The sequence below is a fragment of the Talpa europaea genome (genome assembly GCF_964194135.1).
Source record: "Talpa europaea genome assembly, chromosome: 4".
NCBI lineage: Eukaryota > Metazoa > Chordata > Mammalia > Eulipotyphla > Talpidae > Talpa > Talpa europaea.
Genome location: NC_140070.1, coordinates 95974013 through 96000111, shown reverse-complemented (window position 1 = coordinate 96000111; position 26099 = coordinate 95974013). Strand labels below are relative to the sequence as shown.

The 26099-nt window shown below is 42.0% G+C and overlaps 1 protein-coding gene across 5 annotated transcripts in view; it reads right to left on the bottom strand.

Annotated features, from left to right (window-relative positions):
• SIDT1 (SID1 transmembrane family member 1) overlaps positions 1-26099 on the bottom strand; it is a gene marked incomplete at its 5' end in the record, with an annotated part of 98878 nt that overhangs the window by 4818 nt on the left and 67961 nt on the right. For 3 of the 5 annotated variants that reach the window (XM_084232040.1, XM_084232041.1, XM_084232042.1), the window contains 12 exons: positions 1659-1705; positions 2658-2734; positions 3846-3860; positions 12929-13037; positions 13666-13802; positions 17193-17310; positions 17517-17640; positions 20224-20297; positions 21201-21267; positions 22515-22588; positions 23322-23467; positions 24777-24848. In XM_084232040.1, coding sequence (XP_084088166.1) covers positions 1659-1705; positions 2658-2734; positions 3846-3860; positions 12929-13037; positions 13666-13802; positions 17193-17310; positions 17517-17640; positions 20224-20297; positions 21201-21267; positions 22515-22588; positions 23322-23467; positions 24777-24848 — 1060 coding nt within the window. Of the gene's footprint in view, positions 1-1658; positions 1706-2657; positions 2765-3845; positions 3861-12928; positions 13038-13665; positions 13803-17192; positions 17311-17516; positions 17641-20223; positions 20298-21200; positions 21268-22514; positions 22589-23321; positions 23468-24776; positions 24849-26099 lie in introns of all 5 variants that reach the window. The other 2 variants (XM_084232043.1, XM_084232039.1) reach the window with 2 other exon arrangements.

The window sequence follows — 26099 nt, the reverse complement described above, 5'->3', positions numbered from 1 at the left end:
ACACATGTGCATAATTGGATTTCTGTTCTCTCCATTCTGATTTACTAATTTGTTTCTAATTTTTGACCAGTGCCTTGTTGTCTTATCTGGTTAGGCTAACTTGCACTATGCAAGATGGTAGTTATATATGTCCATTTAAATTTAAAATTAAATAAAACTGAAAATTCAGTTTCATTTTCTTTTTCTTTTTTTTTTTTAAGATTTATTTATTTATTTATTTATGCAAGCACTGGGTACAGTCAGAAGGGTGGGAGGGTGAGAGAATTCACCAGAGCCAGAGCGGGGAGCAGAGCAGGCAGAGGGACCGAAGTACACTGCTGAGGGAAGCAGCGGGTGGCAGGGGAGGTCTGCGCGCCATGTGGGACCCTCCTCCGGTGGCCTGGGAGCAGCCGGGGATCGAACCAGCGCTGCAGAGGCTGCGGGCAGCTTTGCAACCCAGCGCTAAACGGCTGCGCCACCAGGGAGGCCCCTCAGTTCCATTTTCACTTAAGCTACAGTGAGTTCAAGTGCTAAATAATCACATGTGGATAATAATTACTGTATAGGATAGTGTAGAGTAGAATAATTACATCGTTCCAGAAAGTTCTATTGGGTAATGCTGGTATAGTTACTATATACCTCTGCTCCTTCTTCCTTCTGTTAATCTTCTTTTGCAGATAACCTTTGAAAATTTTGCCTAATTAGGTAATGCATTTCAGAAAGAATCTTACTAGCTTACTTATTTATGTGGTATCAGTAAAACATATATTCAGGGACTCCCCGGTGGCGCAGCAGTTGAGTGCTGGGTTGCGAAGCTGCCCGCAGCCTCTGCAGCACCGGTTCGATCCCCGGCTGCTTCCCGGCTCGGAGGAGGGTCCCACGTGGCGCGCAGACCTCTCCTGCCGCCCGCTGCTCCCCTCAGCAGTGTACTTCATCACTCTGCCTGTTCTACTCTATGCTCTGGCTCTAGTGAATTCTCTCACCATCCCGTGCCTCTGACTGTACCCAGTGCTTGTATAAATAAACAAAAAATCTTTAAAAAACAAAACAAAACAAAAACATAAATTCATTTACATTCTTAGGTTAACACTATGTTGCTTGTAGTAGCCACAGCTAGCAAAATTACATATTTGTGGAACTGTTCACTTTTGAGTTTGTATGAAGAAAAAAGACCAAGATATAAGGAAGGGGGCAAAGAGAAAGTAGAATGATGTAAGTGGAGTAGGAAGAATGAGACCGAGAGAGAAAAAGAAATAGAAAAGGACACAGACTCTTAGTGAAAAAGAGAAATGCCCTCTAGGTTGCCTTTGTGGAAAGTTCTACAAATGAGTCTAAACTTTTGCTTTTTTTGCAACTACTGGGATAATCTTCATGCCTACCTATCATCTATTATGTATCTATCATCTACCTGCATAAACATAACAAGTGTGATGTTTGTCTTGATGAACAATGAACTCAGTATATCAATGCTTTAAGAGAGGCCACTATTTGGCAAACAAGAGCTTCTATTGCAGTCTTTGCAGAGGAAAAATATCTTTCTTTCAAACCTCTAGGATAAGCATAGACCTATGCTCTCCTTCATTTCAGACTTCTTTATAAAAATGACAGCCAAGGAAAGTTAAACCACAATGTCACAAATATTAATAAAGAGAAAAAACATGTTTTCTCAGACTACTTACAAGGACCAGTTAACTAGATTCCCCACAATGAGCAACACCATTCTGTCCTGGAAAGGAGGAAAGAAAACATCACATCAGAGTCTGCTCACATGGCAATTCTTTTAGCCCACCATAGGGGGAAGCAATGATTATGGCAAAACAATTTACTTGATGAGAAAAAAGGTTTCTATCTTCGAAAGTAAACTGTGGCTATGGTGAGACACTAGTCCTGCTTGAGGACTAACTGGCAAGGCCTCTTGCTACAAACTGATGTGACCACATTCCTGTAATAAAAAAATGTAGGAAGTCAAGGACTTCTGCTGTTTCTCCCTGAGGTTTAGGGGACAGGGTGGTGCAGGATCCACTTCTAAATGGGGGAGATTGATCGTGTGTGCTTTGAATTCTGCCACTGTGCTATGTAGTCAAGGACTGTTTCTCTGGGCTGTGTTATTTGCTGGGCTCTAAGGCAACTCTGAGGACTCACTTGTAAAGAGCCGGTTTTCTTTCCATCACTCTTGTTCCAAAGAGGCTCTGGTTCTTTAAACAGAAGATCTTAATATTAAAGTCATTGGTAAGGGAGGAAATAGAGGAAGGTTCCAACTCAAATGACAATTACTCTGATAGAGATGTATTTGCAATTTATTCCCGATGCTTTGCATACTACTTAAAACTTTCAGGTGCTATCTGGCAACAACTTACTCTGCATGGCCATTTAAAAACCGCGATTTTCTGTGTCTGTGTGAGTGATCCATACAATTTGGAGCAAATATCTGTATTTAAAAAATTAATTCACTACCAGAATGGCCAAAATCTAAGATATTGACAATGCCAAATGCTAGCAAAGATGTGGAGCAGCAGGGTGGGAAGAAGAGTAAGCAACATGCTTCTTTCTCCACTAACTAGGCCTCAGCCCCCCTGGGCCATCTAGTCCTCTGGATTTGGGGAGTCTGAGTGACTCCCAAACCTGCCCCTCCTACTCTTCCTCTCTCCTCCAGGAGAAGCCCAAGGAATTACACATACCATGTACAGAGGCCGGCTACACTGCTGGATGCAGTCCGTGTAGAACACCATAGCTGCCCTCCGGAAAATGCCCAAATCTGTGATGACACAATAGCATGGTGAGAAGGCTTAGAGATAATACAAAATAGCCCAGATGGCCCAAGTGCTGGGGACCAGGATGACATCATCTCCACCTTATTAAAATGGTGTTTTGCACCTAATAGATTCATCAATGAAAGTTTGCTTTGAAAAAAGGTGCCTGCAGCCACATGTGCTGTCCGGGAGGGGGTTACCATATCCACTCCTCATGGAGCAGGAAGGCAAGCAAAAGCAACACAGGCAGGAGTGCTCAGAATAATTTGGGTAACTGGTTATCTCTTTAGCCAAGTTTCCCATTGTTTCTAGTTTATTCCAGTGGCACTTCCTTTAGAGCAGAGATGGTGTGGGGCCCTCAAATCCACCTTAAAACTTAGAGGATGGGAAATATTCGCTTGTAAAAGTTTGAGTCTGTATCTCTCAATGTAATTTCAATGAGATTTGAACTTAAAGATCCTGGGATCTATGAAGAGTTTCAGAAGTCTAAACATGTTCTGAAAATAATCAAAGGAAGTAAGTTAAGATGAGATATAAAGTATAGGAAAGATTAAAAAAATGCAATCCTTCAAAAGGATGGCAGGTAGACTTATAGTGGTGAACTTAAGGTACTGTATGCACATGTTGATTTTTAATGATGTATACCTGAAACTTATTTAATGTCAGAATGCAATGTTACTTCAATAAAAAATATCTTTCTAAAACAAAATGAGCAAGGATGGTATAAAATAGCCAATGTGCCTGCGTCATAGCTGGATGAAGGCTCAGGGCCACAGGTGGGGATGGCTGCACACCCTCTACACACAGGCTGGGGCCTGCCCAAAGCAAGCATTTCAGGGAGTGGATCCAGCTCTGTAGTGAATACTGCTCTTCAGAGTTCCCCCTAGGGTCAATTCAACAAGCATTCACTGGACTAATCAGTGGGGGCTGTCCAGGCAATAACCTGAAAGAGGCACAGTGGCCTGGAGTACTCCTGCCTCTGGGCCTCTTACTCCCCATCCCCTCATGGAACCTGCCCAACCTGCAAGGGTGTGTGTGCATGGAGCAGAGCTGGAACAGACAGGCCCTTGGCTAAGAAAACATTCTAGAACCCTGGGAAGGGTGACTGAACATTACCTGTGTCAGACACATCTGAATCAGTGGGAAGCAGAGAAGAAATGAGAAAAAAAAATTGTAAGAAAGTAGTCAATCAGGTAAACTATGGTCATTTAATTTTTTCTTGAAACAAATGACCTTAATTTTTTCAGATTATAAAAGTCATGTTTGTTCATTAGAAAGAACATGAAACTTTCTGCCTTGCCTTAAACATCCAGAAGGTTACTTTTCTTGAGAGTGAATCAGACTTTGCTCCCTCCCTGGCTACTTTTGTGTTCTGCTTGTAACTTAATATCCACCCTGTCTCTCAGTGTGCGACGGAGTGACCAACTGGATGTTGTGCAACCTGTCGGATCATTTCGCTGCATAATTAGTTGACCGGAAGGCACTTTTGCCACAAAAAGAGAAAAGTGCTGAAAATAAAAGAGGACCAAACGTTTTTAAAAGAACTCAAAGTGAAACAAAATAACTTAACTGGCCGAAGGTTTGTTTTCATTTCTTCACCGATGAACCTCACAACTGCACAACTGCATTCGCTGACTTTATTTACCATATTTTAGTTGTCAGTTAGTTTGCTTTCAAAATAAAAACGGGCCTCCCTGATGGCGCAGGCGGTTGAGCGCCGCACTGTGAAGCTGTCCGCGGCCTCTGCAGCGCGGGTTCGATCCTGGCCTGCTGGCGAGGGGCCCACATGGCGCGGCAGATCTCTCCTGTCTCGCCTGTTGCTCCCCTCAGCAGTGTATTTCATTAGTCTGCCTGTTCTGTTCCCCACTCTGTCTCTGGTGAATCCTCTCACCCTCCCGCGCATCTGGCCTGTACCCCGGTTCTTGTATAAATAAAATAAATCTTTAAAAAAAATTAAGAGGATCCGCAGCGGAGGTGAGCTCCAGGCGCCATTAAAGAGAGCCCTGCCCCCAGGAGGAGACGAGCACCAGCACACAGCCCCAGCCGCCCGGTAAGCTTGCGCGAAAGCGGCGCTCGGATTGCAGCTGCCCAGATCCCCGCGACTGCGACCTAGGCTTGCGGGGAGACGGCAGAGGCCCTCCCTGAGTGAGCAGGAACAAGATGCCCAGGCAGGGGAGCGGGATTCAAAAGGCGCCATTCCCGCGCCACTGATCTGGGCTACAGCCTGCGTCCTGGAACTGAGGGCTTTGGAACTGAGACCCGGGAGGAGGCCCTCCCTGAGTGAGCAGGAACCAGGCGCCCAGGCAGGGGAGCGGGATTCAAAAGGCGCCATTCCCGCGCCACTGATCTGGGCTACAGCCCGCGTCCTGGAACTGAGGGCTTTGGAACTGAGACCCGGGGCACGAAATTAGGGGCGTGGGTTCCCCACGACGGTGGGGCACAAGGCAGACACAGCACCCCAAAGCCGTTGAGGTGTACCCTACCATCCCCGCTCTGCTCCCTGTCCCACGGGGTGGAAAATCAGCTCCCCAAGGGCTCTAGGAGAGATCTCTGGCGCCACCTAGCGTCTTGACCCCAGCACAGGCTACTGAAGGAGCTAGTGGCCAGCTGGGGAGTTAGCCCACACCGGGCCCCTTCCGAACAAGTAGTCTGAGCCCACAGGGAGAGCGAGCACCCACAGCCGGGGCAGACCAGGCGCGCAGAAGAGTGTGCCTGAGACCAGAAGCGCAGGGAGTGTGTCCCACATCACCATTTTAGAACAGGGACATTTCTTCAGTAAAGACTACCTGCAGAAGGCTTCCTCAGGAGCCAGAGGTGAGCGGGGGAAGTTCGCCCACGCCAGACCCCCTCTGGCCTGCAGTCCAAGCCCAGAGGGGAGCAGGAACCCACCGCCGGGGCAGACCAGGCGCACAGGGGAGTGTGTCCCCACATCGGCATTTTAAAACAGGGACCTTTCTCCAGTAAAGGCTGCTTGAAACTGACAGATGACTCCTGGAAGAACCAGAGGGGAACAGAGAAGCCCACCCAAGATGCCGGCCAGTCCCAACAACACAGTGTCCCAACGCATACGGCAAATTAGAAAACAGACAGTAGGGAGGAGAAGAACCACACGCAACCTAGCAACTCTCCAGAGAAAAAGCACACCACAAAAAGAAAGCCAGCCCCCAGATTGCAACGACAATAACTTGGAAGAATTTCTGAGCCTTCCAGAAAGAGAATTTAAAATTGCCGTGATTAAAAAACTGACAGAAGTCATAAAGGAAAACAATGATAAGGGAAAAATAATCAACAATCAGAAGAATGCAATTGAGTCCCTAGAGAGGGAAAACAATGGTCAGAAGAAAGAAATTGAGTCCCTAAAGAGGGAAGTAAAAGAAATGCAGGAGATCAAAGAATTAATGAAAGAACTAAAGAATTCTGGGAAAAGCAATGAAAGCAGAATAGATGAAATGGAAGAACAAATAAGTAATCTTGAAGACACAGAAATAAAAAGAACCAAAACAGAAAAGGAAAGAGAAGTACGAAGGAAAAAGAACGAAGAAAGACTTCGGGAACTATCTGACTCCATGAGGAAAGGAAATATAAGAGTTATAGGAATACCAGAAGGAGAGGAGAGAGATGTAGGAACAGAGAAAATATTCAAAGAGATAATTGAAGAGAACTTCCCAAATGTGAAGAAGGAGCTGAAAATTGATATACAAGAAGCAAGAAGAACACCAAACTTCCACGATGAAAGGAAAAATACAGCAAGACACATAATAGTAAAGCTCCCAAGAATCCAGGACAAGGAAAAAATAATGAAGCTGGCAAGAGGGAAGAAACAGATAACATTCAAAGGAAAACCAATCAGGCTGACATCAGACTTCTCCGAAGAAACACTACGGGCAAGGAGAGAGTGGAGGGACATAGTCAACAGACTCCAAGAAAACAGATGCCAACCAAGAATACTCTATCCCGCAAAGCTCTCCTTCCTCTTTGAAGAAAGAATATGGACCTTCCCAGACAAACAGAAACTCCGGAATTTCATTGCAACTAAACCCCCACTCCAAAAAATACTACAAGGAGTCCTAAAGCCAGAACCTCAGAGCGACGAATAACAATGAAAGAAGGCCAAAAAAAAAAAAAAAGTTATTAAAAGAATAAATAAATAAAATCAAAGGAAAGACAAACACAATGGCAAATACAGATGTTAACATATCAATATTAACTCTAAATGTAAATGGACTAAACTCTTCAATAAAAAGACACAGAGTTGCAGCCTGGATTAAGAAACAAAACCCAACCTTTTGCTGTCTCCAGGAAACACATTTAGCTACAAAAGATAAAAATAGGCTCAAAGTTAAAGGATGGAAAACAATCCTACAAGCAAATGGACCAAAAAAGAAAGCAGGAACAGCTATACTTATATCAGATAAAACAGATTTCAAACTCAAAAAGATAAAAAGAGACCCCAATGGTCACTACATTATGATCAAGGGGACAATACTTCAAGAAGAAATAACACTCATTAACATATACTCACCAAACGAAGGAGCACCAAAATATATCAGACAACTGTTGTCCTCTCTGAAAACAGACATCAGAGAAAACACATACGTAGTGGGAGACTTCAACACACCACTATCAACAATGGATAGATCAACAAGACAAAAAATAAGTAAAGAAACCAAAGCTCTAAATAAAGACCTAGAGCAATTGGGCTTAACAGACATCTATAGAACACTAAACCCCAAAAAAACAGAGTACACATTTTTCTCAAGCGCACACGGATCATTCTCCAGGATCGATCACATACTGGGGCACAAGACAAACATCAACAGATACACCAAGATTGAAATCATATCAACCATCTTTTCTGACCATGAAGGCATCAAACTAGAAATAAACCATAAAAAGAAGGCAAGGAACTTTCCTACCTCATGGAGATTAAAAACCACACTACTGGAAGACCATTGGACTAATGAGGAGATCAAAGAAGAAATTAAAAAATTTTTTGAATTGAACGACAAGGAGGACACTAATATCCTAAATGTATGGGATGCAGCAAAAGCAGTAATAAGAGGAAAATATATAGCAATAGAAGCTCACATCAAGAAACAAGAAAGAACGCAAAGAAACAACCTAATCTCGAAGCTCAAAGATCTAGAAAAAGAACAACAAAAAAAACCCAAAACCAGTAGAAGAAAAGAAATAATAAAAACCAAAGCAGAAATAAATGAAATTGAAACTAAAAAAACAATCCAAAAGATCAATGAAACCAAGAGCTGGTTCTTTGAAAAAATCAATAAAATAGACAAACCCCTAGCCAGGCTCACAAAGGAAAAAAGGGAGAAAGCACAAATAAACAGGATCACAAATGAAAGAGGAGAAATCACAACGGACACAGCAGAAATCAAAAGAATAATCAGTAACTACTATGAACAGTTATATGGAAACAAGTTTAACAATCTAGAGGAGATGGACAAATTCCTACAACTCTACAACCACCCAAAGCTAGATAAAGAAGAAATAGAACACCTAAACAGACCAATTACAATTAGCGAAATTGAATTGGTAATAAAAAACCTCCCCAAAAACAAAAGCCCAGGACCTGATGGATTTACAAATGAATTCTACCAAACATTCAGAGACGAATTAGTGCCTATCCTTCACAAACTCTTCCAAAAAATTGAGAAGGAAGGGACAATACCAAACACGTTTTATGAAGCCAACATTACACTAATACCAAAACCGAACAAGGACAACACAAAAAAGGAAAACTACAGGCCAATCTCCCTAATGAACACTGATGCAAAAATCCTCAATAAAATTTTAGCTATCAGAATCCAACAATGTATCCATAAGATAATTCACCACGACCAAGTTGGATTCATTCCAGGGGCACAAGGATGGTTTAACATCCGAAAATCAATCAACGTTATCCAACACATCAACAAAAAGAAATATAAAAACCATATGATAATATCAATAGATGCTGAGAAAGCTTTCGACAAAGTGCAACACCCATTCATGATAAAAGCCCTTGAAATTCTTGGGATACAAGGAACATACCTCAACATCATAAAGGCCATCTATGACAAGCCAACAGCCAGTATCATTCTCAATGGTGAAAAGCTGAAAGCAATTCCATTAAGATCTGGAACAAGACAAGGATGTCCACTCTCACCATTGCTTTTCAATATAATACTGGAAGTCCTAGCCAGGGCAATAAGACAAGAGAAAGACATCCAAGGAATCCAAATAGGAAAAGAAGAAGTCAAACTATCACTATTTGCAGACGATATGATATTATACATAGAGAACCCCAAAAACTCCACAGAAAAGCTAATTCAACTCATCAATCAGTTCAGTAAAGTGGCAGGATACAAAATCAACACGCAAAAGTCAGTAGCCTTCCTATACACAAACAATAAATCTGAAGAAGAAGAAATCAAAAAGACCATCCCTTTTGTTATTGAAACAAAAAAAATCAAATATTTGGGAATAAATCTAACAAAAGAGGTAAAGGACCTATACAAAGAAAACTATAAAACACTGTTAAAAGAAATAGAAGAAGACACAAAGAAATGGAGAGACATCCCCTGCTCATGGATTGGAAGAATAAACATTATTAAAATGGCCATCCTTCCAAAAGCAATATACAGATTCAATGCTATTCCAATCAAAATTTCAATGTCATTCTTCAAAGAAATAGAACAATTATTGATGAAATTCATATGGAATCACAAAAAACCCCGAATAGCCAAAGCTCTCCTGAAAAAAAAAAGAAGGGAATGGAGGCATCAGACTCCCAGACTTCAAACTATACTACAAAGCCATAATCATCAAAACTGCATGGTATTGGAACAACAGACATACAGACCAATGGAATCGAATAGAAAATCCAGAAATAAACCCACAGATTTATGGTCAACTAATCTTTGACAAAGGAGCAAAGAATATGCATTGGAGCAAAGAAAGTTTGTTCAATAAATGGTGCTGGGAAAACTGGGTCGCTACATGCAAAAGAATGAAGCTTGACCACCACCTCACACCATACACAAAAATCAACTCAAAATGGATTAAAGAACTAGACATAAGACCTGAAACCATAAAATATATAGAAGGAAATATAGGCGAAACACTACGTGATTTGCACATCAAAGACATCTTTACAGACACATCACCCAAAGCAGTGATAGTGAAGGCAAAGATAAACAGCTGGGACTACATCAAATTAAAGAGCTTTTGCACAGCAAAAGAGACAATAACAAAAACAAAGAGAAACCCCACCAACTGGGAGAACATTTTTGCACCCAACACTAATGATAAAGGACTGATCACAAAAATCTGCAAAGAGCTGATGAGACTCAACAACAACAAAGAAAATAATCCAGTCAAAAAATGGGCAGAAGAGCTTAAAAGAAACTTCTCTGAAGAGGAAATGCAAATGGCCAACAGGCATATGAAAAAATGTTCAACATCACTTGTCATCAGGGAAATGCAAATCAAAACTACCATGAGATACCATCTTACACCAGTGAGAATGGCACATATTAAAAAAACTAGCAACAACAAATGTTGGCGAGGGTGTGGAGAAAAAGGAACTCTTCTGCACTGTTGGTGGGAGTGCAAACTGGTCCAACCACTGTGGAAAGCTGTGTGGAGATTTCTGGACCTACTAAACATAGAGCTTCCATATGATCCAGCAATTCCACTCCTAGGTATTTACCCAAAGGACACAGAAACATCAATTCCAAAGAACACCTGCACCCCTATGTTTATAGCAGCACTGTTTACAATAGCTAAGCTTTGGAAACAACCCAAATGCCCCAAAATAGATGACTGGATCAAGAAGATGTGGTACATATATACCATGGAATATTACTCAGCATTCAAAAAAGATAAACACATGCAATTTGCTGCAACATGGATGGCGCTGGAAGGGATCATGCTCAGCGAAATAAGCCAAAAAGAAAAAGAAAAATACCGGATGGTCTCACTCATAGCAGGAAAACTTAAATAAGGGACCAGGAAAATGAATAACTATAAGAAAGTGAAAATCAAAATCAACAAAAAACTATGAACCAGAGACACTTTTAGGGGGGCGGGGGCGGGAGGGGAGGGATTGGGGTCAGAATGGGGGGCTGCAATTGTATGGGGAATATAACAATAAAATTTATAAAAAAAAAAAATTAAAAACAATGCTTCAATTCATTGCAAGCCGATGTGATATTTCCTAGTACAGTAGTATGCGATCTGGCTTTACGCCCTTTGCTTTCACATTTCCAGTAAGTTTGATCACTAAAAAAGGCAAAACGTATGTAATACTATAAACAAAAGCCTTGGAAGGGAAGCATTTAGGTACAAGCCACAGAAGAAAGTCAGATCTTCGTGCAGTATTGCCAAGAATTCACGCACACGTGAAAAAAAATGTTTCATTGTGTCCTTTTGAATGTATCACTTTTATTTTTCATTCTATTCTCTTTCATAGGCAAGTTACCCGACAGTCTACTCTTTAGGTGGCGAAAATGTTTTTAGGGGAAAATGGTGGTGGTCAAAACACTTGTGGCGAAACTGCTTCCGGCGAAACCACCCAGACATCGGGCAAGGGTTGCGCGTGCGCGCCAGAGACCCCTCCGGGCCCCAGCACAGAGGCGGGGCTGGGAGAGAAGGGGGCGGGGCTTGGGAGAGAAGGGGGCGGGGCTTGGGAGAGAAGGGGGCGGGGCTTGGGAGAGAAGAGGGGCGGGCCTGGACCGCTCGGCCTGGTACAGCTGTGTTCTAGAAAGTTCTTGCGAGGAACCTAGGCTTCTGCGTTTGAACGGAGACATTCTAGGATGTACCGAAGGTATGTTAATTCAACTTTTTGTTGGTCCCCCTTCCTTCCTTTTAGTAAAAGTCTTTTAGTCAGCTTTAAAACGTTAAATTTGATACATAGGATATGCAAATTTTTATTTGCAGTCGTGCCTTTGGCTCTGCAAAAGCCAAAGGATGGGGCCTTTGTGTATAGACAGCAAGTCCTTCAATAACGATGTGTCATTCAACTTTTTATCATTTCATTATAACGTTGATGAGGAAAAAAAAAAATTGGTTCCTGACAGGGAACACTGTCTGCGTTGGCTTTGCGTACTGTCATGATGTCTGTGTGGGTTTTCCCACGTTTTCCCCCATATCCCAGAGATAGGCAGGTTTGGTTCATTGGTGTGTCCAGATTGTTCCAGGAGTGAATATGAGCACGACCCTAGGGATTGGCTTCTACCTTGCACCCCAAATTGCCGGGTTAGGCTCCTAGGTTCCAGCCATCCTCTCCCCTAAACTAGGATAAGCAGGTTGAAAAATGAAAGAATACAATTTGTTGTTTAATATTATTGGGTTATGTTTTATGTGACCAGAAATATGCTGTGGGAACGCAGCTCTTTTTTATATCAGCCTATGGTTAAGTGGTTTTGTTATGTCTTAGTCGTTGTTTCTCTTGAAGTTGCAGTTTCCAAGAGTCTACTGATGATGTTAAGTGAGACTTACTGTATAGTGATTTTTCTTGAGCTATACAAAAGAATATATAAATCTGATTTCCTGGATCTTAAAATAACTGGTAAAATTTAAATGCTCTGTGATAGACTAAACTTGCTCCCCACGTTAGACTGACTACCACCACCACCAGATTGAAGATGATTTCTGTAGAACACAGTTCTAATATGATACTTTCACATTGACAGAGGGAATTCAGCAAGTGTCCTGCCTCCAAGATTGGCAAGTTGGCCTCAGAAAAATTCCTAGAATTTGAAAATAATATAGAATTCATTCTTGATGACCATTTAACATCATAAATTAGAGAAATGCTCCTTTTTAATGCTAGAAGAAAACAAAAAAATATTCTTCCAGGTGGAACTAGTGGTGTCATGACCATACTGTTCGGCAGATGGATTTTCAGAGTTTGGGGGACTGCAAAGTCTTTGGGCCTTGAAGTTGGAGGTATGCTTCAGCTCTGAGGTATGGCAAGCCTACTGTGCTAAGTTGTTGGAAGCAGAATTGGAGATAAGAGAATCCTGAGGGAGAGGAAGGTCTTGGGGAGGACATATGCTGTTAAACACATGTACAATTTAAAATGTGTGCTTTTATGATGACCAGTAACACCTCCATTTTGGATAAGTGAAGACAAGGCTTTCCTTTCTTGGGGTTAATTCATCAGTGTATTTAGTATAAAGTAACAAGTCACTCACCTATCTTGAAACGGCCCATGTAGTAGATCTGGGTGCTGAGGGCCAGAGAGGCCAGGATATGGATTGCAGAGAAGATGACCCAGAACCACATGTCATTTTTGCCAAACACCTAGATGCAAATAAGGAAGTTACCTTCATCTGTGATTGTTCCCCAGAGAACTCACTAAAATCATTGTGCTTCTCATGTATGCACAGAGAGTCAGAAATCGAACTGTATGCGCTTTTTGTTTTGGCCCCTTCGCTGAGTACTCAGGGATCTTACTGCACTCAGAGCAGGAAAAAGAAGGCTGCACCATTAAATGAAAATGGAAATGGAAGAAATGAGTGGGGCAGCCAAACAATAATGATGAAGGGACAGTGGTGGTGGGGGGGGGCGCTAATGCTCTTCCAAGAACCAAAGACAACTTACACTAGTCCATGTACATTTAGAAAGCGGTTTCTGTTCTTTTTAAGTCAATTGCTCTGATCATCTTGTACATCTCTATTCTAATCTCATATGTGCCCAGTCCCAGCTTATATTAAAATGTTCCAGTAGTTTCATAGATAGCTATTACACTATTAAAAATAATTACTTAATAAAATAGTTAATAAATAAAATGTTATGGATGGACCTATGAATAGAGCATGTCAAGACAAACGATTAACCTGTTCATTTGATGTCCAAAAAACAAATAACATAAAACCTCTCAAGAAGACACCATTGGAAAGCAGGGCTGAGGCTGTGGAGAGGGACTCACCACTCCAAGGACGGTGAGCGTGATGACCACAGCGAAGGAGGCGTAGGCAGCGTAGGCGCTGGCATTGATGTCTGGGTGGCGAGTCTGGTAGAGCTTCAGCATGCAGAGCCCGGCAATTATGTACATGAAGGAGGTGTCTGAGGGCACAGAGAGGAGTGCAGCAGTCAGGATCCAACAGCCTACACGCAGATTCTCTTCAGCCTCAGTAAACCCTTGCCATCAGTAAATAGAGTATTTACTGCCCTCAGACTATGGAGACCTCCAATTTGCTCACCTCCCTGGGTACTTTCTCTAGGCAGATCCCTTGTACTCCAGTTCTAAGCCCCTCCAAGGCTGTTCCTAGCCACAGAAGAAAATCATTTGATGATATGGCAAATAACTGACTGTCCCCACTTGCAGGGGTTCTTGGTGACAGTTAAGGTGGTATAACAATAAAAGTAATCCTGGGTGGGTATAGGAGGGCCTTCTCAGCATCCTGAGATATAACCACATTGATTACTGATCATATAGAGCTTTATAACCTAGAGATAGAAAATAGTTGATAAATCTTTAAAAGCTGTTATTGGTGGTTAAACGGTTATAGAACACAGTGTGATAAATTAATGTTTGTTTACTATAAATGTAGCAAAACTATATACGCAATTGGGAAAGATAAATACCAAATTAATCATAGTTCTAGGGAAGGAGAGAAGGGAATACATTTGGAAAGTAGTTCACTACCAAGGCTGATGGGTTGGGGATCGGGAACAAATGAGGGAGGAGGCCCAATGGACTGGAAGATTATGGGTGCTTTGGTGGTGGGTGTGGTGGAGTATCATACATCTGAAGAGGTCTGAACCTCTACCCCTAAAACATATGCGGTGTTGTAAATCAGTGCTACCTCAAAAAAAGTAATGTAATTAAAAAATAAAAGCAAAACAGAACCTCAACTTTACACTGTTTTATTTCTTAAAAAGAACTTTTAAGGAAATATACTTACTATTTTTTTTTAATTGGGCTAACATTGGTTTACACCATTGTATATGATTTAGATGTCTAGGATCACCCCGTCAGGTGTCGTTACCACACTGCACCCACCACCGAGACACTAATAGTGCTCCAGCACAGTCTGTTGTGCTCCTGCCCTGCTTTGTTCTTTCCCATTCCCCTCCCTCTTTGGTAGCCTCAGTTATGCAGCCAGATATCTAGGGCTTGTTATTGCTTTGACTTTGTTTCTCTATATTCCACACAAAGTGCCACCATTTGATGTTTGTCTTTATCCTCTGACTTACTTTGTTTAGCATAACGGCAAAAGTTTATCTTTCTTAATAGCTGAGTAGTATTCTTAATAGCTGAGTTTATCTTTCTTAATAGCTGATAACACATCACCCTAATTCACTCATCTGTCCATTGCTTGGCTAATGTAAACAGGCTGCAGTGAACATAGGAGTGTGTATATCCCTTCAAATTAGTGTTTTTGTATTCTTTGGGAGAATACCTACAAGTGAGATTGCTGGGTCATGTGGTAGATCACTTTTATTTTTTATTTTTTTTTAAGATTTATTTATTATTTATGCATACAAGAGCTGGGCTACAGGCCAGAGATGCGGGGGTTGAGAGGATTCACCAGAGACAGAGTGGGGAACAGAACAGGCAGACTGACTGAAATACACTGCTGAGGGGAGCAGCAGGCGAGACAGGAGAGGTCTACTGTGCCATGGGGGAATCTCCCTGGCCGACTGGGGATCGAACTCGTGCTGCAGAGGCTGTGGGTTGCTTCATAGTGCGGTGCTTAACCCCTTGCGCCACCAGGGAGGCCTGGTAGATCAACTTTTAATATTTTAAGAAACCTCCAATTTTAAAATGTTGCCTTTTCTTTATTCTGAGTGGTGAATGGTTCTGTTCTCTATAGTTTTATATCGAAATGTTTTCTAATTAAAAAAATTTAAAATGTGAAGGAATTTCTGTGGTCAGGGTTAACAGAGGCCAGGGCACAAACATAAAAATGACTATTTTTAAAATCCTTGTCCTTGAGCGTGGGGGGCATTTTTAATTGCTAACTACAAATATCAGTAATTCCCTTCTTCCCTAACAGCACCTCAACACAAACAAAATATCTTAGCCCCATTTTCAATTCAGAAATGAATTCCCTCCCAGCCTGCTTGCTTCAGGAAGGCTAACTCTGCCCCTGGTGCCATGATGGATCTCATGGGTCGGAAAATAATTCCACCTCTTTACCACTGTAATTGGCATAGTAACTCAGGCCTGGCCTGACCCACAATTAGGAATGACTATGGAATAGGCTTATCACTGTTTAAACTATTGAGGTATGAGGGGCCTCCCCAGTGGTGCAGCGGTTGAGCGCTGGGTTGCGAAGCTGCCCGCAGCCTCTGCAGTGCTGGTTCGATTCCCGGCTGCTCCCCGGCCACCGGAGGAGGGTCCCACATGGCGTGCAGACCTCTCCTGCCGCTCGCTGCTCCCCTCAGCAGTGTACCTCAGTCTGCCTGTTCTGCTCCCCGCTCTGGCTCTGGTGAGCTCTCTCACCCTCCCGCGCTTCTGACTGTACCCAGTGCTTGTATAAATAAATAAATACATCTAAAAAAAATAAACAAACTATTGAGGTATGAGAGGGTATTATCTGGGTAGATTTTTTTTTTTAAGATGTATTTATTTATTTATACAAGCACTGGGCACAGTCAGAAGCGCGGGAGGGTGAGAGAATTCACCAGAGCCAGAGCGGGGAACAGAACAGGCAGAAGGACTGAAGTACACTGCTGAGGGGAGCAGCGGGAGCGGCAGGACAGGTCCGCGCAACACGTGGGACCCTCGCTGGTCGCCGGGGATCGAACCGGAGCTGGCAGCCCCGCAGCCCAGTGCTCAACCGCTGTGCCACCAGGGGAGGCCCTATCTGGGTAGATTTTTAACAGAAGTTTCCTTGCTTCTTTGTGAAGCCACCTATAAGCTAGTTTGCTGCCTCATCATGGGGTGGAGATAGGAAACTAGTAACTGCTGTAGTTATTTTTACCACACGAGGGAAGATAGCCTGAAGATAAAATCAAAATCCAGCTAAGCACAAAGGGATCACAGAGCAACTGCTGCCACATAAACCAGCCACTTTCCACCTCTGCATGCTCAGTCAGCTGATAAATGTTATTATTTAATCCAAGTTGAAGTGAATTTTCTAGTACTTTTATCCCAAAACAGTTTAATTGCTACATTAGGCCACATTATATGGAGGGATCTTTCCAAATATCTGTTGGTGGATTCTGTCTGGCTTGTGGCCTAATGTTTAACCCGATGCCCACCTTCAGTTCTCGCCATGGGATCCACATTCAGTGTTTGAGTGTCTTCTAGTTCAAAAGGTGATCAAAGACAATAAATGGTACAACATGGAGAAACCATGATGGGTAGTGAGGTGCCATCAGATCAGTTCAGCTCACATAAAATGTCATTTAATTTTTGCAGGCATGGTTTTAGTATTTTGGAGAGGGTCCCAGTATAAGACTCCTCTAACTCAAGTCTGTGTAGTTGCTGTAAATTTTAATTACCGAATTGGAAGTTGGAGTAATTAGGGCAGACATGATAACAAGCACTGAGCACGCCTTCCATCATCAATGCAATGCCCATAGCATAGAAGAGACCAAAGTGTTTGGGAATCCCATACTCCTGAAAAAGGAGAAAGCATGGTCAGTAGAAAGATACCAATTAGTGACATAGCCACAGAATCTGGAAACCCAGGCTTCTGGTCTCATGTGGCTCATTATACACAATCTGTTGTCATACCATCAAACCAGACGTCCCTTCCCATCGATCCTGTTTGGGATTGTAATCCTTCCTAGCTCTCTCCTCCAGTTTACCCACATTCTTCTCACCATGGCAAAGATGTCCTTGGCTTCCAGGGCTCTTCGATGGAGAATGTCCCGGCGTAAGACTATGAGCAGGAAGAGGAAGCCCAGAAGCACATGGCCCAGGTTACTGAGGATGTTGTTGAAGGCACTAAAAGGCCAGAGAAACCAAGAGAGTCAAGAAATGCGTTTAAATAATGAATGAACTCAGCATCCCATGTTTTGCGCCATAACCCTTTTTTTTTTTGTAGAATATGTATTTTTTTATTTTTTAAATATTTTTTTACATCATCGTTCATTTTTAAAATTTTATTTATTTTTATTTAAATATTTTATTTTATATAATTCTTACATCTTTTTTCATCTTTGCACAATGTATGCATTTTCATTGTGGTTATATTCCCCATACAATTGCACCCCCCCCTTATTTTGACTTTAGTCCTTCCTTTCCCCGCCCCCCCTTACCCCCCCTCCCCGTAGTGTGTCTCTGGTTTATAGTTGCTTGTTGATTGTGATTTTTACTTAGTATTGATTAGTCTTTTTCCTGGTCTCTTATTTCGGTTTTCTAAATTCCTGTTATGAGTGAGACCATCCGGTATATTTCTTTTTCTTTCTGACTTATTTTGCTGAGCATGATCCCTTCTAGCTTCATCCATGTTGCAGCAAACTGCATGTGTTTATCTTTTTTGATTGCTGAGTAATATTCCATTGTATATATGTACCACATCTTCTTGATCCAGTCATCTGTTTTTGGGCATTTGGATTAAAGAACTAGATATAAGACCTGAAACCATAAAATACATAGAAGGAAATATAGGCGAAACACTACATGACATGCACCTCAGAGACATCTTTACAGACACATCACCCAAAACAGTGATAGTGAAGGCAAAGATCAACAGCTGGGACTACATCAAATTAAAGAGCTTCTGCACAGCAAAAGAGACAATAACAAAAACAAAGAGAAACCCCACCGACTGGGAGAACATTTTTGCACACAACACTAACAATAAAGGACTGATCACAAAAATCTACAAAGAGCTGACGAGACTCAACAAAAACAAAGAAAATAATCCAGTCAAAAAATGGGCAGAAGAGCTAAAAAGAAACTTCTCTGAAGAAGAAATGCAAATGGCCAACAGGCATATGAAAAATTGTTCAACATCACTTGCAATCAGGGAAATGCAAATCAAAACTACAATGAGGTACCATCTCACACCAGTGAGAATGGCACATATTAAAAAAAAAACTAGCAACAGCAAATGTTGACGAGGGTGTGGAGAAAAAGGAACTCTCCTGCACTGCTGGTGGGAGTGCAAAGCTCTCCAACCACTATGGAGAGCTGTGTGGAGATTTCTTGACCTGCTAAACATAGAGCTTCCATATGATCCAGCAATTCCACTCCTAGGTATTTACCCAAATGACACAGAAACAGTAATTCCAAAGGGCACCTGCACCCCTGTATTTATAGCATTGTTCATTTTTAAACAATATTTCCTTCCCCTGTCCCCCTCAGGTGTAGTCTCCACAGAGTTTCCTTCAACAGTGCACTCGTGCACCATCACTTCAGTCCCCTGTGCTCTTCCCTCCTTCTCTCTGATCCCTCTCCCTCCTCCATAACCTTTTCATAAGATGTCAGGAACAGCATGTCATCAGAAATCCTCTCTAACTTAATTGCTTCACCTCAGGATGCTTAGCCTGTGATAATATGTCCATTTCCTCTTTAGGGTGTCTGCTCTGCTTCCCTAACACTCACCCAAACCTCTCTTGTCCCAATAGTACTGGCATGGAAGGGATCCTAGGAAAGAGAGCTTCACTAGTGAGGGGCCAAGTGTTTCAGCTACACTGTGACAGTGGATGCCGATAGACCCATGCTGTGTGTCGGTATTTAGCTGTGTGACTGAATTTCATGATAAGTGTCAGATAGACCTAGCCAGGCAGCTTTATTTCAGTAAAAGGAGTTTGGTTCAGTTGTGGAATAAGAAGCCAGATTCTCAACAGCCAGGCAAATGCTCTGTGCACTTCACCATTCTGCTCTGTGTACTTCTGTTCTGGTGGCTGCAGCATGGCCTGGGAGGCAGCAGGCCTGGGTTGGAAAGCCACCATCATTAATAGTCGAGAGCCTTTTAGTGAGTCCTTCACTTTCTAAGCTTTCATCTAAAAAGGGGATGGGGGCCTTCCTGGTGGCACAAGGGGTTAGGCACTGCACTATGAAGCAATTCGCAGCCTCTGCAGCACAAGTTCAATCCCCGGCCGGTCAGAAAGCAACCCACGTGGCGAAGCAGACCTCTCCTGTGTCGCCTGCTGCTCCCCTCAGCAATGTATTTCAGTCAGTCTGCCTGTTCTGTGCCCTACTCTGTCTCTGGTGAATCCTCTCACCTCCCGCATCTCTGGACTGTACCCCAGCTCTTGTATGCATAAATAAAATAAAATAAAAAATAAAAAGGGGATAGTAAGAATATATTCATCGCATGAGGTTGTATAATGGATTAGATGTATTAGCAGCTCATAACCTGCCCTCTCCTCAGCAGATTATTCTTAGGAATGTTTCCTGAGGCCCCCACATAGAAAGGAGAGAAACATACCTGTTCTCAACTTCTGGAAATCATTCCTTTTTACTCTTTACTGGGGTAGTCTCCAACAGTGGTTTTTAGTTTCTTTAAAAACTGAAATTAAACATTATACACTAAGGCATCTCTAAATGTCTCATGAACAACCAGAGAACTGAACTTACCTCAGCACCCCCAAGGGGTGAGCACAGAGGAAGTTGTAGTAGCAGATGTCCTGGTTGCCAGTGACATTTACCACCTGTAAAATTAAGAGCAAAAAGAGGAGGTGCAATTTTTCTTTGTCATCTGAGCCTAGCCTGAAGTCATAAAAACTGGACACTGCTCACAGTGACATACTGTGGGTAATCAACAGTGTAGCCAGGGAATGTTCTCAGCAAGGGATGGGTCATTATCTGCCCATTAGCTGTGCTTTGCACAGCATCAGCACATATCCTTTAAATGCTACCATCTTGCTTTGAATTGAAATATTCTGTGTCTCTCATTAGGTGGCCTCAAGGTGGAATTCAATGGAGTACATTTTCTTTATTCTCATTATTAAAGAAGTATGAAAGGATGCTAACAATGAGACTTTCGTATTAGGACTCTTGTGATGTGTCCTGTTTTCTAGATGAATATTGGGAGGGCCTGGAGCTATCCCAGCCTCTCGGTGATTAGAATAACCACAGGGCAGGCAGATGGGAGATGTGTCAGTTTTCCATATTTATCATCATCTCTGACATTAGAACCTTGCTAGACCACAGCACAGCTTTAGATTCTGACAGAGAAGTAGTCAGAGAATATTTAGATTATAAACAGTGGTGCTCAAACCTCTTAAAGTCATTGTTACACAAGTATGAAGTTGGCTAAATATTATTGGCCACTGACTCTCAAAGTTGCCTGAGAATTGGAATCACCGGGAGTTTAGTCAATATTGATATGTGGTAGAGCAAATCTTTTATTCTTTAGGTAGATAAAACGTCATCTCTTTTATCTTGCAAAATAAATATTGGGCACACACACACAAAAAAAATACTGAAGCCTGGTTTTACTTTCCGACTCTGACCTAATTGGTGTGGAGAACAGCTTGGACACTGTAAGTCACAGCAAATATTTTCCCCTGCAGAATGACAGCTAGGATTCTAGGGTTTGGGGTGGCACTTACTGTCTGGTAGGTGATGACCAGCTCAATTACAGGCAGTGCATAAAACACAGCAATGGTGATGATGTTCCTAAGCAGGCCGAAAGAACCAGAAAAATTATTTTTAAATTAACAGTGGGATCTCTGTTCATTTTTTTTCCCAAGAGTTCTTTCATCTCATAACTTTCTAGGTAACTCACAAAAGTAATTAGAAGCTGATTATGCTGTTCTTGTTTCTCCAGTCTTCCACTGGTACACTCACTGGCAAAACAGTGCAGGTAATACTTGCTTCTGGTTAAACAAATTATTAATGAGGGCCTATCTCTTTAGGATGTTTTTAAATTAAAAGAGAGCAGTGAAAGGTCCATGCAGGAGGCCGGAATGCAGGAGCCAACCAGGAAGCCCACCTGGGGGGCAGGAATGCGGATACCTGCCTGGAGGACTCAGACAATGAGCCTCCCCCCTCCCACTACGAGTCTCATCTCAGACAAAGAACCTCTACCTGCCCTACAAACTTTTCCCTCCGTACGAGCCCAACTACCCACCTGACCTCTCCTCACCCTATAAAACCCTGCTTCCCCCTAACAACGTGGGCGGCTTCAATGACCCCCACCTTGGGTGCGTGAGGTCCGCCCGGGGCGCAATAAACTTTCCCTCCCTTTGAGAAATGTAGCCTGGCTCTCCTTGTCTTTACCGCGCCGAACCTTTCAAGCAGAATGTAAGGAGGGATGGATCCCTCGAAGAGGACGTGGCTCCCTTAGATTAGTTGCCTTTTAGACCCAAAAGATGGTCTCACTATGAAATTCCATGAGACCACCATTGTCCCTTGTTTCTCTCTACTATCAGCAGCCCAATAAAAGGGCATCCATGAAGAGATGGGAAGAGCTGTCACAAATGTTAGCATGTCTGAGGGGAGGGACAACTCCCTGGGGAAGGAGGCTGCATCTGTGTGTTTGACCATTGAGTCTTTAGTCTCTGGCTAGTGGTATCATCTTCTCCCAGGGTATTTTCCACCACACTGAGATTCTCTAGACCACTAGTCCCTTTTCCAAGAGTGAGACCTGGTGAGGAGCAGAGTGAATGGCTGCAGCTTAGAGTGTTTCATGGCAGGTAGTGATACATTAATGTTATTTTTCTGCAAGATTTACTGTGTTCCCTAAACTTTGAAATTTTTACTTTGTATTTATATAATTTAGGACCAGTTATCATGGTTCCTTTAAATGCCTATATCTGTGCTCATTAGACATTGAAACTTGTGACAAAAGTGACCGTGGCTTTTATAAAGAGAGCTGATTTTATTATTTGAAAGAACCATGGTCCTGCTGGTCATTGACTTACCAAAAATAAATCTTATATTTTTTGCTCACAATTCTCCGGTCTTTCCTGGACAGATCTGACAGGTAAAGGAACATCTGGGTTGCAAAAAAGAAAAGAAAAAGAAAAAATACAAAGCTGTACTTAGATTTTCTTGCATAAGATACAAAGGGGAACTTTACAAATTTCAAGTTAATCTCCCAGTAGGGATTGCAGTTATTTAACAAGATTTTTCTTTCAATTTGCATTTGCTGGAATACCTTATTAACAGTGTATTTCCCTTGGGATGTTAAGGACTGACTGACTGACTAACGTGGGAAACCTACTGGGAATTTTCTTTTATCTCAAAAATAGACAATTCCCCATTTTCAGAGGTGCGCACTATGTGGCTCTTGAAGAACAGTCTTGAGTCTATGCAGTTCATCTTTATGTCCCTCACTGGATATAACACAATATAACAAAGTATCACCAGAAGGAAATAGCCTCTCCTCTTGTAGGATGATACATGCAGAACCAGTTGGTTTCCCCAGGTATAACCTCATGTGAATCTTTTCTTCCATCTGGTGCATCCCTTTATCCTTGTTGTCCATGGCCAGGCATTTCGGACCCTGAGAATGTTTTAATGCTCTCTTCTCTTTAATCTCCTCACTTTCTTCATCCAAAAAGAAGTGCTAATTAACAGAGAATTGCTTTCAGCCTGTAGTTATGTTTTATCTGAAAGTCCTCTGGAAAAATTGACTTTCTCTGAAGAAAATAAAATTCAAGGAAACCGAAACCTTACTGAACTTATATTTGGCTGCCATCTGCAAGACTACGGGCAGGCAGAGGTACCTTGGTCCGAATGATATTTTTATCACTCTCAATATCTGGCATGGTGTCGAAATCGCTCTCCTCCACGGAGCTGTCTGTGTCGGATTGGCCTGGCTGCCCACCGTCGGAGGAGGACATCTGCCTGCCAGGGCTGGAACTTGATTCATCTGAAATAGAAAACTGCCTCCCTTCAAAAGCCAAGAAGAACTCATGAATCCCATTCCTCTCTCTAAAGAGCACAGTGCTGATTCATACTTGAGAATGCTGTGTTGGTAAGAACTCCCCACTGGACATGTTCTTTTTCTCAGTTCCTCCTCAGTGGATTTTTAATTTTCCTCTTCTATTTTTATATTGAAATTATCTGTTTCTAAGGCTGAACACATATTAAGAATATAAAGGCACCTGCTCTGTTAACTATTTGGTGCAAAAATTAGATTATGCTTATATTCCATGTTTCATATTTTAAAATATGAACACGAATATATAAACATACATATGCACATAGTATCTACCCCATGTCTGTGTAAGCATTCACATTTTTTTATGGATTAGGTATTTATACACAGAAATCTCGCACATGCTGTATCTGATTATATAATGAAAATGGCATTCTCAGGAAGAATCCTTGTGTTCTTGTGAATTTTTCCCAGAGCAGATGGGAATTTGTGCAGCTTGATGAGCACATGAGCTGAGCCTACCTTCCGCTTTATTTCTTCTATTCAGATGGTTTTTTAAAAAAACCAAAAAAAAGCCCTGTTCTTGCAGAGCCAGAAATAAGTAGCTTGCACTGAGCCCACATGCTTCTAAAAGTTACAGAATAATAGGGCAGGAATACAAGATTCCCAGTTGCTCTACACCAGAATTTTAAGGTCACCATTTGCAGGCCCACAAACATCATGAAAGTACATGGAGGCATCAGGGCATCCTGCTCTAACAAGACAGGAATTCTTTTCCTTTCAGGCCACATCGTAATCTGGGGCTGCCCCATGATTGGGTGACTGAGCAAGTTGAACTGTGAAGTTAGCCAAAATGAAAGGTTGTTAGGCAACAACCATGTTCACTTGCAGCCCTTAGTCCTCTGGTCACCCTTACTCCACTAAAACCTGAGAATGAAACAACTGGTCAGTTGATGTCAGGCTCCCTAACATCAGGTTCTGACACATCTTTCATGCCCTAAACTCAGGCTGGGAATAAAAAAAAAAAAATGCCTGTGAAGGCCTTGGGAGTTGATGGCAGCCATTGTGCGGAATTCTGTTCAAGTGTGCTAGTAGATCCAAGAAGTAAAATAATAGAACTGGAGATAAAGGAACCTTCCACATCATCCAACCAATTTATCTTATAAATAAATAAAATGCAATCTTATGTAATTACTGCCTTGCTGCCTCTCAAAGTTACTAGTGGCTGGAGGGCCTTTTATATCCTATTTTCTGGAGAATTAAGAAACTCTTCCAGGTAGGGACTCATTATAGGAAATACCTATTGCTCCATAATTGCTCCCTTCAGGGGTACTGGCAGTAATGGGATGTGACACCACCATATTTCCAGAGCCTGTTAAAAAGAAAAGACAGACACTTTATATTCAGTTACTAAAACAGAAGAACACAGCTCTAGGTAGTTCAAGTCATCAGGTCACAGTATTTTAAATTTGATTTTCTTTTTGCTCTAATACAGGAGTCACCAAACTGTGTTCTATACAGCAAATCTAGCCTGCCACCTTTTTAGCTCTTGAACTAATAAGAATGGTTTTTAGGGCCTCTCCAGTGGTGCAGTGGGTTGAGCTTAGCACTGTGAAGCAGCCTCCACGGTGCTGGTTTGATTCCTAGCTGGCCGGGGAGATTCCCACATGGTGCGGCAGACCTCTCCTGTCGTGCACACTGCTCCCCTCAGCAGTGTATTTCAGTCCTTCTGCCTGTTCTGCTCCCTGCTCTGTCTCTGGTGGATTCTCTCACCTCCTACGCCTCTGGCCTGTGCACCAGTCTTTGTATAAATAAATAAATCTTTAAAAAAAAAAAGAAAAAAAAGAATGGTTTTTAAATAATGGTTGAAGAAAAAAAAAAAGAAAAAGAGTATTTTATGACCTATAGTGAAAATTATGATATTCAAATTTTAGTTCTGTTCTGTTTAGTAGTTCAAGTTCTGTTGAAACAGTCACATTCATTAGGTATGCTTTTGACTCCCATGCAAAGAGAAGTTGAGCAATTGCAATAGAGACTATATAGTCCAGAGCCTAAAACATTTCCTGTATACTTAGGGAGAAAAATAGTGGATTCCTGCTTGACAGTAGTGCAGAAACACAAGAGTAAAAAAGGAGCATGAAACGCCAGAAATAAACATCTATGATTAGAGCACTGATATTTAGAAGTTTATTTGTTGTAGCATATATCAGTGCCTATAGGCAGGACAAGCCCAGACAGGAAAGTAATTACTGCACTCCTGGGAGCAATAAGTGATGACAACATGAACTAAGGATGGGAGAAAGATGAGTTATTTTGAGGGATATTTAAGAGGAGGAAGAGGTATTTCTGTTGCCGATTCGCTATTGGCAGTGAGAGAAAATAAATTCTAGGATAATGCTCCTCAAACTTCCAATAAAGTACCCCTCATAGCAAGGAGACTGCCCTTATTCCTCCTGGTCTTTGGTGTCATCTGGAGCCACCCCACAAGCATCACAGAACATTATCTCCTGGTCTTCTCTATGTATTTGTTAATGCCACATTGACAGCAGCATCACTGCCAATTCATTGAGTTTATCCATGTCTGAGAATTTGTGAAAATGAGCAAAGAGAACAGAAACCACCA